Source organism: Oncorhynchus gorbuscha, linkage group LG12, assembly GCF_021184085.1.
Source record: "Oncorhynchus gorbuscha isolate QuinsamMale2020 ecotype Even-year linkage group LG12, OgorEven_v1.0, whole genome shotgun sequence".
Classification (NCBI taxonomy): Eukaryota; Metazoa; Chordata; class Actinopteri; order Salmoniformes; family Salmonidae; genus Oncorhynchus; species Oncorhynchus gorbuscha.
Genome location: NC_060184.1, coordinates 13,982,248 through 13,995,867, shown reverse-complemented (window position 1 = coordinate 13,995,867; position 13,620 = coordinate 13,982,248). Strand labels below are relative to the sequence as shown.

The window sequence follows — 13,620 nt, the reverse complement described above, 5'->3', positions numbered from 1 at the left end:
TGCAAAACATCTTAGTGGCTCACCTCTTGTCAGCAAAAAGAAGTTGTTTATGTTTTAGAGTTCATTTTTTGCAATTCTACACATTTTGCCATGCGGGAGGAGAGAAATGTTTGCAGTTTTCAATATGATATCTAAGTGGCACTGACAACAAAAAAATCAATGGGGGAACCCCGGCAGGTAATTTGACCAAGATAACAAGTGTAGATAAATTTGATTTGAAATACATTTGATTTGATTTCATTTAGATGGCCACTAAACAAATTTAGCATTCTGAAAAATGTTAGCAGGCATGGGCTAATTGACTAACTATCAATGACTGACATAACAAGAGTAAATCTGCTGATGCACAACCACATTTCAAAATTGCACTTTGAGTAGTCTACTATTCGCAACATCAGAAAATGTAATCTTCCAATGCATTAACCTCCGGCAGAGAGATGTGAGTTGCAGGAACAGTGTGGGAATGTTTGGGATGTCTATGCCCATCCCTGACATAGACATGTTTATGCCCATCCCTGACATGGACATCCCTGTGCATCTCAAATGGCATCCTATTACCTATATAGTGCACTACTATATATCCTATGGCCCTGGTCAAAAGTAGTGCACTATGTAGGGAATAGGGTGCCATTTACAACACAGAAAGAGAGCTAATAGACAGAGTACTCACAAAGCCAGTAGTCTGCAGGGACAGGACAGAGGAGTTGGGCTCCACGCACCCCATGGCCCTCAGATCAGGGTAATCCCCCTCCTCTAACACATACATCCTCTCAGTGAAGCCCTGGCCCTCAAACGCCAGCCAGCTGGAACACATAGACACGCACAGACATGGCAATTATTGTTATTTTTCTTCACCATTTTATTCGTCTTGGAAATGATGTAGCTAATGGTATGGGAAAGATACTGTACGTGTTACAATCTGCAGATTACGTTGGATGAATAACAAGTACGACACTCACCTGCCAGCCAGCACCTTGCAGGAGCCCAGGGAAAAGCCATGTGGCAGGGCGGAAACACTGTCCTCCACGACGTGGACAGAACCCTGGAACCCCGGCTCCGAGAACAACTGCATCTGAGACACATAACGGATACACTGTCAGATTCTGTCAAATATGGGGCTGTCATGGAGTGGTTAACAAAATCTAGGACAAAGAAATGTAGGTTGGTCCTGTTGCATTTGGTTGACATACCTTAAACTTGGAGGAATTTCCCAGATTATCCTAGAAGAGACCACAAATGAGGGCATTATTGAGAGAACTGAGGAAATAATTCAACAATTCTTGGATCAGTGTATTGGTCATTGATGACTTTGTTCATTGATGACCTTTATCATCATTGGGATGCATCCCAAATTGGCACCCTCTCCCCTATATAGTGCACTATCAAGTCTCTTTAGATCATCATTATCACATACTGTATGGCTCGTGTCATTCCCCTGACCTTGCCCCCTTTCCAAACGGATGTAACTGATTACAGAACATTTCAATTATCATGTTAATAATTTATTGTTGCAACATTAATACTACATTATATGATTAGTTTATCATTATAATAATTTGTCATTTAATATTGTGTTGATCTTACCAGAATGACGGGCATGACGGATGCGATCTTGGAGCTGAGGGCCCCCCAGTCTTCTGGGCTTCCGTAGAGGCCTTTCTCCAACACATACGCCTTTCCAGAGAACCCTGCCTCCTCAAATGCCACCCATCTAGGAGGGACGCATGAGGACCGTATTCAGTACTGTTTCTTATTGCTCAAGTTCAGGTAGTGCCTTGATGTTTCAGTCCGAGGGCCAACATTTTGCGTGAACAGTTGGCAGTTTGCAAAATAACAATAACATTTCAAACAGAAGTGTCAAAGACTGCAACTCGCAGTTGCGTTCACACTTGACTAAACTCAGGTTAAGGTTGAACAAATTTGAATAACTTTCCAGAATTCCCAGGTGTTCCAGAAATCCCGGTTGGAGATTTCCCAGAATCAGGGTTGAGTAAGCAGGAAATCCTCTGTGGGAATTTAGGGAAAGATATTGTAATTTGGCAACCCTAAACGCTCATCATTAGAGTAAGGGAAATTAAACTGCGCTGCACATTATAATGAGTTTTACGGTATTTTTTGTGCTCCTATGATGGATGACGCCAAAGACAAAATCTATAACAACAAATAGATAGACAGAATCAAAGTAATTAAAACCAAGGTTAATATTAAACGTTGACATTTCAGATCAAACATGTAGATAAGATACAGATAGTGGTTAATTAGCTCTTACGCTCCTACTCAATATTGTCTTTGATTAGTGTGTATCTGATGACTGTGCCTGTGTGTGTGTGTGTGTGTGTGTGTGTATCACGCAGCATAGAAAAGACCACAGCAGAAGCTGACGAGAAAGAGAAAGATAGGGGAGAGAGAGAGAATGATATGAGAGATAGGAGGAGAGAGAAAGGGAAAGAGGGAGAGAGAGTCTGCTGGGTTGAGTCAACAGGTTGAGTAACAGAGTTTAGTCAGCATGACAAGGGAGAAGGACGATGGGGGAGAGGGACGACGGGGCGAGGCTATGTGGTACACTATAATAAGGGTTCACAACACTGTAACAGAACCAGAGACGTTCCTCTAAAAGCAAGTGGAAGTGCTCTGCTGCACATAGTGTACTCCACCCTGTTCCCAACTGACAGAGAGACCCAGGAAATGAGGCGTGGACTGAACTGAACGTCTCGGAGGAATTTTGGTCCCGTCTGAACGTGCCAGCCAGGGAGAGGCAGCCAGCCTACAGTCAGTCCTACAACTGTTCATTAGGTTCCAAAAACGAAGTGAAACGTGTATGAACAACCTGATCTTGAAATGCTTGTTTTTGTATTCCGTTTTTAAATGTTTTGGTACGGTGTGCCCTAATGAACAAGACCCTTATCCGGAGAGAAGGAACATAAGATAACATACTGTACATGAATGAACACGCGTTAGACCTAGCTCTGCAGGCAATACAGGAAGATATTTCAGCCAAAGTGAGAAACAATTAGCTAGCACAGACACATTAGTAACAACGATTAGAGGGCTGCACATGCTGTAGGATAGTATGTGTCAAGGTTCACTTATAAGTTAAACATCTGAGACTCTGAGATATGATGTTGCCACTAGCAGCACACCAGATGTTGCAGATGAGTGCGATGCCAGAAGATGCACTCACAGAGTAGCGCAGGGTATTTGTGCATGTTTCAATAGCTCCAACATGTGGGACTAAAACAGCAGAGAAGTTTAAAACAAGGGCTTCAACGCTCTTAGTTGTAGTGGAAATCGGCCCAATATTGCTGTTTACTTGGTGCTTCGCTGAAACTCTCAAGGTCGACTCAGCGAGGGGAGGTTGAATGCACGTCTACACATAGTGGGTTCATTTCTGCAACAACTTCTTCGCTGTTTTGACCCCGTAGCTAACACGATGTAGCAGCGTGAAGCACACACATGCACATGTTTAGATCAATGGAGGCTGGTGGGAGGAGCTATAAGAAGACAGGCTCATTGTAATTTACTGGAATGAAATGAATGTAGTCCAACATGTGGTTTCCATATGTTTAATGTGTTTGATACCATTCCATTCCAGCCATTACAAAGAGCCCATCCTCCTATAGCTCCTCCCACCAGCCTCCACTGGTGTAGATCCTCTGTGTGAGAGCAACGTCTTGCATCACGGTCATCCCACTATCTGCGGTACTGCTCGTTGCAACGTCATCTCTCTGAGTCTACCTTTTAACTATACAGCATCAAATATGCTTTTAGAAGTTGCATTGTATCTTTGCCTCTGTTTATTAGAACTCTACATTTCCAGCTTTGTAGTGTTCATTTTGAACTATGCAGTCCGCCAGGCCACAGGACACAGTGACAATAATGAAACTTACAAGACACCTGACCTGAGCTACTACAGATCACTGGAGTATTTAAATCAAGACAGTACATGAGTGGTTAACAGTATGTAGATGTCTCATTACATTCACACTGAATAGCAGAGCACAGCCCGGAATTTCTGTAATCGACTAACTGGTCATTTTCATATAAAACACACAAGACTGGGAAAGGTAGATTTAAAGCCACAATCTGTAGCATTTCCTGTGGTTCAATGGTCATTTCAATTTATTATCCATGGTTCCATAGGTCTGTTGTCATGTTTTGTCTTACAATTCAAAGAATTCAATCATTTTTGTTTCAATATGAACCCTTTTCTTTTACAGGTTAATATGTTTAGGCCTGGTCCCAGATCTGCGCTCTCCCCACAGGGACGAGTGGAAAACGGCGTTTAACACTCCGTTAGGGCATTTTGAGTACCGGGTTCTGCCGTTTGGTCTCGCCAATGCGCCAGCTGTTTTTCAGGCATTAGTTAATGATGTTCTGAGAGACATGCTGAACATCTTTGTTTTTGTCTATCTTGACGATATCCTGGGGCACAGATCTTTTTTCACAGAACTTTAAAGAGGAGATGATTCACTTTTGGTAGGGAGATTCATGTTCAGCACGTTCGCACTCGTGTTCTGGAACAGCGCGTTTTCTTTGGTCAAAGATGAATTGTCTCTCGGGAGGTTCCTTCCGTGAAGGCTGAGAAGTGCTTCAGTCATGTCTCCTCCGTTATCTTTTCTCGGTTCCGTTATTTCCGCTGAATGGGCATTCAGATGGATTCCGCTAAGGTCCAAGCTGTCAGTGATTGGCCCGTTCCAAGGTCACGTGTCGAGTTGCAGCGCTAAGAATCTGTCATCAGCCTTTCGAGATTCTGCAGGGAGCCAGGTGCTTTCTTCAGTCGCTTACCATCTCGTGCTTTTTAACACTCCGTTAGGGCATTTTGAGTACCTCTGCCGTTTGGTCTCGCCTGCGCCACCGATGTTCTGAGAGACAGCTGAACATCTTAGGTTTCGCTAATTTCTATCGGCGTTTCATTCGTTCACCTTTAATTTCGGTCAAGTTGCTATCCCCTCTCACAGCTCTTACTTCTGTCAAGAACGTGTTTTAAGTGGTCCGGTTCCGCCCATGGGAGCTTTTGATCTTCTAAAAGAACGATTATTTATCTGTGTCCGCTCCTATCCTCTTTTTGTTACTCCTGACGTCACTAGACAATTCATTGTCGAGGTTGACGCTTACCATCTTCAGAGGTAGGCGTAGGGGGAGCCATTCTATCCCAGGCATTAGTTAATGATGCTTCCAGTCTGACTGATAAGGTTCATCCTTGCGCTTGCTCTTTTTTTCTCATCGCCTGTTATTTCGCCATCTGAACTGCAGTGACTATGATGTGGGTAAACCGCGAACTGCTCGCCATCCGCTTAGCCCTAGGCGAATGGCGACAGTGGTTGGAGAGGGGCGACCGTTCCAGTTTTGTCGTTTGGACAGACCATAAGAACCTTGAGTACATCCGTTCTGCTTTTGTCACAGACCGACTGAGTAATCCGTTCCAAACGTCAATGCCCGCTCGTTGGGCGTTGTTTTTCGCTCGTTTCGAGTTTGTGATTTCGTACCGTCCGGGTAGCAAAAACACCAAGCCTGATGCCTTATCCCGTCTGTTTAGTTCTTCTGTGGCTTCTACTGATCCCGAGGGGATTCTTCCTTATGGGCGTGTTGTCGGGTTGACAGTCTGGGGAATTGAAAGACAGGTTAAGCAAGCACTCACGCACACTGCGTCGCCGCGCGCTTGTCCTAGTAACCTTCTTTTCGTTCCTGTTTCTACTCGTCTGGCTGTTCTTCAGTGGGCTCACTCTGCCAAGTTAGCTGGCCATCCCGGCGTTCGGGGTACGCTTGCTTCTATTCGCCAGCGGTTTTGGTGGCCTACTCAGGAGCGTGACACGCGCCGTTTCGTGGCTGCGTGTTCAGACTGCGCGCAGAAGTCTGGTAATTTTTTTCTGCTTCTGCTCCTGGTCTTGCTGGGTCTCAGTCTGTTCCCTGCCATCGCATCTCTCCTGTTCTTGTTCCTGCCCTTGCTGTGTCTCAGTCTGTCCCTAGTTGTTACTCTCCTGGCCTGTTTGGTCCTGTTTGCTCTAAAGCTTTCAGTTCTCTACCCGTGTCTCATTTTTTTTTTTTTTAGAGTAGTACCCTAGTTTCCCTTTTTATCGTTTTTCGTTACGGTCCTGAGGAGAGGAGTTGGGTTCTTTCTCGGGACGTGCTGGACCGTTTGTGATCTATGATTTCCTCCGTTGCCGCCAGTGTTCCTCCTCGAGAGCGCCAGGAGGCGCTCGGTGAGTGGGGGGGTACTGTCATGTTTTGTCTTATTTTGTCTTGTCATTTTGCTTTTCCCTCTGTTCGTTTTCCCCTGCTGGTCTTTTTAGGTTCGTTCCCCTCTTTCTCTCTTCCTCCCTCTCTCTCTTCTCTCTATCGCTCCGTTCCTGCTCCCAGCTGTTCCTATTCCCCTAATCAATCATTTAGTCTTCCCACACCTGTTCCCTATCTTTCCCCCTGATTAGAGTCCCTATTTCTCCCCTTGTTTTCCGTTTCTGCCCTGTCGGATCCTTGTCTATTGTTCACCGTGCTGTGTCTGTGTATCGCCCTGTCGTGTCGTGTTTCCCTCAGATGCTGCGTGGTGAGCAGGTGTCTGAGTCTGCTACGTTCAAGTGCCTTCCCGAGGCAACCTGCAGTTCTTGATCGAGTCTCCAGTCTGTTCTCGTCATTACGAGTGGAATTATGCCTTATGATTGTAGATTTACTTTACTGGATTAAAGACTCTGTTTTCGCCAAGTCGCTTTTGGGTCCTCATTCACCTGCATAACATCTGTATGAATTTGAAAGTGGTTACATTTCCCCAGTCCCATCCCCAAGCTTACCAAACAAAGTGACAGGGTCAGGCTGTTGAAATGGCAGATTGTAACTTTAACTGTGCACATCAGAGGTAGAAACAGAGGAAGAAAGAGATCTTAGACTTACACTCCGCCCATAACGTCAACCGACTGTGTTTTCAGCCCATAGCCGGTGTCCTCTATATTGATGATAGGCTCTAAGATGTCGATGTTGGCACCCAGCTCGCCAAAGTCTCTGTCACTGAACATCTTGAGGTGTGGTGACATGAAATCCTGTCATGGGGAAATGAAACAAAGAACATCCTTGGTCCTGCCCATAGAAGTAGAACTACTAGAATGTACAAAACCCTCAGTTCACAGCAATTTGACTGGTACACCCAATATGACCGCTGGTCCATCAATCACAGAACATTGACCTGAATGGGGAAAGTCTGTTTTAGTACTGCATAACTAATTGTATGGTCATGGCATACCATAACAAAAAAAAAAAAAAAAAAAAAAAAAAAAAAAAAAAAATATGCCATTTAGCAGACGCTTTTATCCAAAGGGACTTACAGTCATGTGTGCATACATTCTACGTATGGGTGGTCCCGGGGATCGAACCCACTACCCTGGCGTTACAAGCGCCATGCTCTACCAACTGAGCTACAGAAGGAGCTACAGAAGGACCACAAACAATATCCTATCATGACTTCCCTTTACATCATTGGCATGGCATACCAAACAACATCAAACATCAGAGGTGCCCAACCCTCCTCATTGACGAGAGCTCCCCTGCATGCTTTTGTTCCAACTCTAATATAGCATACCTGACTCTATTGATTAGCTGAATCAGGTGTGTTTGTGTAGGGCTACAATACACTCTTAGAAGAAAAAGGTGCCCGGCTGTCCCCATATGAGAATCATTTGAAGAACCCTTTTTGGTTCCAGGTAGAACCATTTTGGTTCCTAGTAGAACCCTTTTGGGTTCCATGAAGAAAACTTTCCACAGAGGGTTCTACATGGAACCCAAAAGGGTTCTACCTGAAACCAAAAAGTATTCTACCTAGAACTAAAATGGGTTCTCCTACGGGGACAGCCGAAGAACCCCCTTGGAAAGACTGTAGAGCACAAAATAAGAGTGTAGAGCAAAAATAGGAGGGTTGATGCTCATTTATAGCAGGGGTTCATCCATACTGTAATTCATAATTTCATACCAAATCGTACAACATTCAGTTCTTGGTCATAGCATGATACCTACAGCCAGTACAGGTCGTATAGATAGCAGCTGATCAGTCATTCCTCCCCAGTCCCTCCAGTCCAGGTACTCGCCTTCCTCCAGGACATGCTGGTGACCCTCAAACCCTAGTTGGTCATACCCCACCCAGCTGGGACAGTAAATAAAAGGGAATTAGACAATAGCTACATTGTAAGCACTGTATAGTATATTACTTCATTTGTACAGTGGGGCAAAAAAGTATTTAGTCAGCCACCAATTGTGCAAGTTCTCTCACTTAAAAAGATGAGAGGCCTGTAATTTATTATAGGTACACTTCAACTATGACAGACAAAATGAGAAAAAAAAATCCAGAAAATCACATTGTAGGATTTTTAATAAATTTATTTGCAAATTATGGTGGAAAATAAGTATTTGGTCACCTACAAACAAGGAAGATTTCTGGCTCTCACAGACCTGTAACTTATTCTTTAAGAGGCTCCTCTATGTGGGAGAACTTGCACAATTGGTGGCTGACTAAATACTTTTTTGCCCCACTGTATGTTGCATCACTGACAGTACCATTTTGTAACACTCTCTATCACAACACGACACCTTGATTGTGTATTGTGTTTCTTAAGAACCAGTAATAAAGTATTCTCCCACAAAAATACATATGAATGTTTTGAGAGCTATATGAACTTACAGTCCTCTGAGGATCTTCACAGAGCCCACTGACTTCAGTCTGTTTGACTCCAGGTTTGATGCCTCTTCATCTCCTTCATCTCCAAAACAGAACACTTCCCCATCGATCTCCAGACAGGATCCCTCAAAGCCAGGCCGCTCATACACCACAGCCTGAGGAGACAAAGGTCAAATGTAGGAGGGAGCGGTTCAAAGGGTGTTTGACCCCTGATTGACCCCAAGACCTGATCGTAATGATTTGTGATTGGTTGTTTTTCAATGTGTTTCCATAGTCAGACCAACAATAGGTTAGTTGACAACATGCTAAAATAGTATGTGAAATTATAAAAAAGGTTTTAAATGATTTAAACATTTGATTGAGCCTGTCTGGGGTGCCAGAATGGTTTGTCCTTTTGGGACTATTGTATTGGTTCAATGGTGCCAGGAAATCAAACGAAGCTAAAGTATTTGAATGAACACAAATACTATTTGAACCCGGGACAACTTGAGGACGAACGTGAAACAGAATGTAATGGTAAAGTAATGGCGTACCTTGACTTCATTAGGATTCTCCACCTTGAAGGCACCCTGTAACAAACAGAGATAATCAATCACAACAGCACTATAGTCCACTAATTAAAAAAGCACACAACATCGAGGTGGGAGTCAGCAGTATGCAAATTCTGCCATTTACGCACGTAGCATTACGAACTGCGACGCTGATGGAGACAGATAGGAGATATAGTGAGAGATTGCACTGCCCAAAACAAAGGTTAGGAGAAAGAATACAACAAAAAGATCAATTGTAAATGAACAAAAGCCTTGTTTGTTGTTCATCATCCTTCTTGCTTCCGTTGTATTTTATGGACATGTAGTTTAATCCAAGTGTTTTATGAACATGTAGTTTAATCCATGTATTTAATGTGCAGTAATAATAATAATAATATATGCCATTTAGCAGACGCTTTTATCCAAAGCGACTTACAGTCATGTGTGCATACATTCTACGTATGGGTGGTCCCGGGGATCGAACCCACTACCCTGGCGTTACAAGCTCCATGCTCTACCAACTGAGCTACAGAACATATGTAGGATATTAATTTGAGCCAGTTTGTTACAGCAGGAAATGAATCCTGCAGTAAAAGGATACAGAATGTGGATTATAATTCATGGCCATTTGTTGTAGGGGTTGATACCTTTTTTGGTTAAAGAAAATCAAATTACAAACCTTTTGAAACCTTGAATACACTACAAGTTTGCATTTCCTACTGCATTCTCGGCAACAAAGAGTAATCAAATTAAGATCCTACATCTGTTATTGCGAGATACTGTAGCACCCACCATTTTGAGGGGTCTGAGGGATCCGATGAAGGGTGTGTTGAACCCCCAGGCCTCGGGATAGGGGTACTCCCCTTTCTCCAACACCGCCAGGAGGCCCTGGAACCCTGGGTCACTGAACACCAACCACCTGTGTTGGGGAGGAACAGGAATCCCTAAACATTATGTACACACCAATGGATCTGTTCTTCCAAGCAGGGTACCCCCCATTCCAATAGCAGGCTAATCCAGACTTGAGATCAGTGTTTACATCAATTTATTTTACCTTTATTTAACTAGGCAAGTCAGTTAAGAATAAATTCTTATTGTCAATGACAGCCTAGGAACAGTGGGTTAACTGCCTGTTCAGGGGCAGAATGACAGATTCTTACCATGTCAACTCGGGGGTTTGAATTTGCAACCTTCCGGTTACTAGTCCAACACTCTAACCACTAGGCTACCCTGCCGCCCCAAATCAATAAATGATTTACATGAATGTCCAAATTCTCTTAAATTTAAATCGGTCCACAGGTGAACTGAGATTAGATTCAAATAATGGGCAATTTTGAAATAATGGATTCAATTTCCATTCATCGCCTGAATTGATTAAACTGAAATGTTAAGTTATTGATGCCAATCCTGGTTCATATTATGCCTGTGTATCACACAGAAAACATCAGTGATAGATTTACAGATAAACTCTATTCTCCATCTAATGCTGTGCCAGCTTCTTTTACCCCCAGTTCTGTACAATGCTAGATTACCTTGAGTGAGGCTAAGGAAAGAAAGACTGTACAGTACTCAGATATTCCGTGTGTGAGTCAGAAAAAGAACCGCAGGGAGAGTTGCTAAGGAAACACAGGCCAAAGTATTCAGGGAATAACATTGGTGTTGAGTTGATTACTAGCCTGGTTCAACTTGACTGAACGCTGTGCTCACCATTCAGTCTGGTGCCATGATGTACTGTATCATTGGTCTGAGGCTAGATGATCACTTCTTTGACAGCCACAAGTATTCAACTCTAATTTCAACTGCCTCCAGTAAGAATGTCCGGGATGGTCGGGCACAGAAAATAAATTATTCCTGAAAGGGGACTTTTCGATCTCACGTGCCTAAGTAAACCGTCTTTAGTCGCAGTTTGGCAACGAAGAGGGAAATGGTCTATTGTCTATTGTGGTGTATTTCAGCTAGAAGCCAGGGCACACAATGTTCTGAAACGTACCTCTCACGTGGGAAAAATAACCTTTGAAATCTTTGCCAGATTCTTTCTTTCCTTTTTTCTCTCTATACCTCTCTTTCTCTCACATGCAAGCCACATTAAAACGAATGCCTCATTCAAAAACATCAACATGCCCATCATTATTTAATCCAGTATTTCCCAATCCTGGACTGAAAGGGGTGTACGTTTTGGTTTTTGCCTAGGCACTAACACACATGATTCAACTAATCAAATTACACCTTTGATTAGAATCATGTGTTAGTGCTGGGACAAAAACAAAAATGTGTACCCCCCTTGGGTTCCCAGGACCAGGTTTGGGAAACACGGATTTAATCATTTCCTGACTCTTCTTCAATCCAAATTCTTTGAAATCCAAAAATAAAAAGAGAAGCTTATCTGATCTGGCACTCTGAGCAGGCTTACTTTTAAGAGTCAACTAATTATATTTGACCTCAGGATCAGGTTCATTAGGGCACACCCCAGAAAGGAAAACAAAGATCAGCATTTCTTGTTGTCCCTCCCTGGTTCAATCAGTTTTATTACCATTGGAACCTAATGAACATGACCCAGGTTTGGTTCAGTAGCAGCCAGAAGCGATGAAATAATTAACGTAGAGAATTAGGATTGCCTGGTCGCTCAAGGCCCCCGAAATGTCATTATCTCCAACTGAAACAGTAATTGAATTCTCTACAATAGCAAGAGTTGTATTGCACGGCAGTATGTAATGCTGATCTCCCACTGCCTACCCAGATCTCATTAGAAGAACCATGAGGAGAATGCCTTGTTGCTGAGGAGGTTTACAACAAGAGCCAAGCAGCATACTAAACAAACTAAAGATGTACCATAGACATCTAGAGGTACCGTTCAGGAGGACTACACACACTGACAACCCACAGTGGATCAAAAAGGTACCATAGACATTTAGGACAGGGGTGGGCTAACTTTTTGTCTTGAGAGCCACATCAGGATTTCGAAAATCAACAGGGCCGTAGATTTATTTCTACCAATTTCAATTTCTTTCTACCAGTTTGTCAAAATTAATTTGGGGGCTAGGAAAAGGGCAGTTGTTTGAAAATATAAAGGTCCATTATAATTTATACATACTTTTTAATCTAGTTTCAGACGTTCAAGAGTGTCCTGGATTTTTTTCTTCTTTCAAATAATAAATAAAAATAAATAAAAGATGTATGCCGGATGTTTCAGTAACTACATATCTGCACGCAAGAGTAATAAGGCAGCATACCAAATGACACCCTATTCCCTATTTAGTGCACTGCTTTAGACCAAAAACTGTCCGTCCCGTGGGCCATAGTTTGACCCCCCCTGATTTATGAGGAGCAAAGATGCACTTACACAGAGTGGACTGATCCACTGAACCACTACACCATAGACATTAATATGTAGCATTTTAGGAAGAGCAAAGATGCACCTACACCCAAGAGCAGGGTTTCCAAAAGCTCGGTCCTGAGGCCCCCACGTTGTGGTTTTTGCCCTAGCAATACACAGTTGATTCAAATAATCAAAGCTCGATGATGATTTGGTTATCTGTGTAGTGCTAGGGCAAAAACCACAACGGGCACCCAGGACGGGTCACAGGAAAGGGTTTGGAATACCCTGCCCTAGAGTGGACTGAAGAGGTACCATGTAAATACAACAACCATTAGATACACTTACACTCCAGAGTTGACTTTGATGGAAGCTGTGTTCTGTGGGATACCGAAGGAGCTGATCTCTACTGTGTCGTCATGGTACGGTGCTAACCTGCCGTGGCCCTCTGGCTCAGTGAACAAGTCAATATGGGGAATGCTGTAGTCCTACAGAGGGGAACACAAACCCAGGAACAGTCACCATACTGTGGAGGGAGAATTGTGATTGATTGCATTGTGGTAACACTTTATTTAAAACTGACAGATATAATGCTTTATATAAGCCTTTATACCACAGCATTGTTGAATACTCATTTCTAATGACCTTTAAAGGGCATTCTAGAGTGTGCATTATGATTCTCTTTATACAATGGGTGGGTCTAATCCTGGATACTGATTGGTTAAAACTGCATTCCAGAAGGTGTCTATTCCCCAAATTACCACCGGCAAAAGACGTTGAAATGCCTGTTTACTCTGTTATAATCTCTCTGCGCAATCCACTGTCTCATCAGCCCAGCCAGGCAATTTATAAACTTGATCTCCGCTATAAAAAGCATCTAGACATTATCTCCCATTTCAACAGCGGTGATTTGTATAAACCTTGCTGCCTGTCTCTCTGAAATTTGCAACATTGTTTCAATATTGAAATTTGGTCTCCAGCTGTCCCATAGTAATGAGCGTGTTGGGAGTCGGGATGAGACAGACAGGCAGGCTTTTCTCAGCCAGTCAAAATCATGAATCAACTGGCATCATTTTTATGGACACATACAAAGTAATGTCAATAGAAAACAGGTCAAATTAAAC

At 43.1% G+C, this 13,620-nt stretch overlaps 1 protein-coding gene across 2 annotated transcripts in view; it reads right to left on the bottom strand.

The window, feature by feature from the left end:
- Positions 1–13,620, bottom strand: part of LOC123990548 (beta/gamma crystallin domain-containing protein 1-like) — a 65,751-nt gene that overhangs the window by 29,088 nt on the left and 23,043 nt on the right. For both annotated transcript variants that reach the window (XM_046291146.1, XM_046291144.1), the window contains 10 exons: positions 12,845–12,984; positions 9,976–10,102; positions 9,187–9,222; positions 8,657–8,808; positions 7,996–8,122; positions 6,883–7,028; positions 1,585–1,711; positions 1,191–1,220; positions 960–1,072; positions 671–803 (listed from right to left, as the gene is read on the bottom strand). In XM_046291146.1, coding sequence (XP_046147102.1) covers positions 671–803; positions 960–1,072; positions 1,191–1,220; positions 1,585–1,711; positions 6,883–7,028; positions 7,996–8,122; positions 8,657–8,808; positions 9,187–9,222; positions 9,976–10,102; positions 12,845–12,984 — 1,131 coding nt within the window. The remainder of the gene's footprint in view (positions 1–670; positions 804–959; positions 1,073–1,190; positions 1,221–1,584; positions 1,712–6,882; positions 7,029–7,995; positions 8,123–8,656; positions 8,809–9,186; positions 9,223–9,975; positions 10,103–12,844; positions 12,985–13,620) is intronic.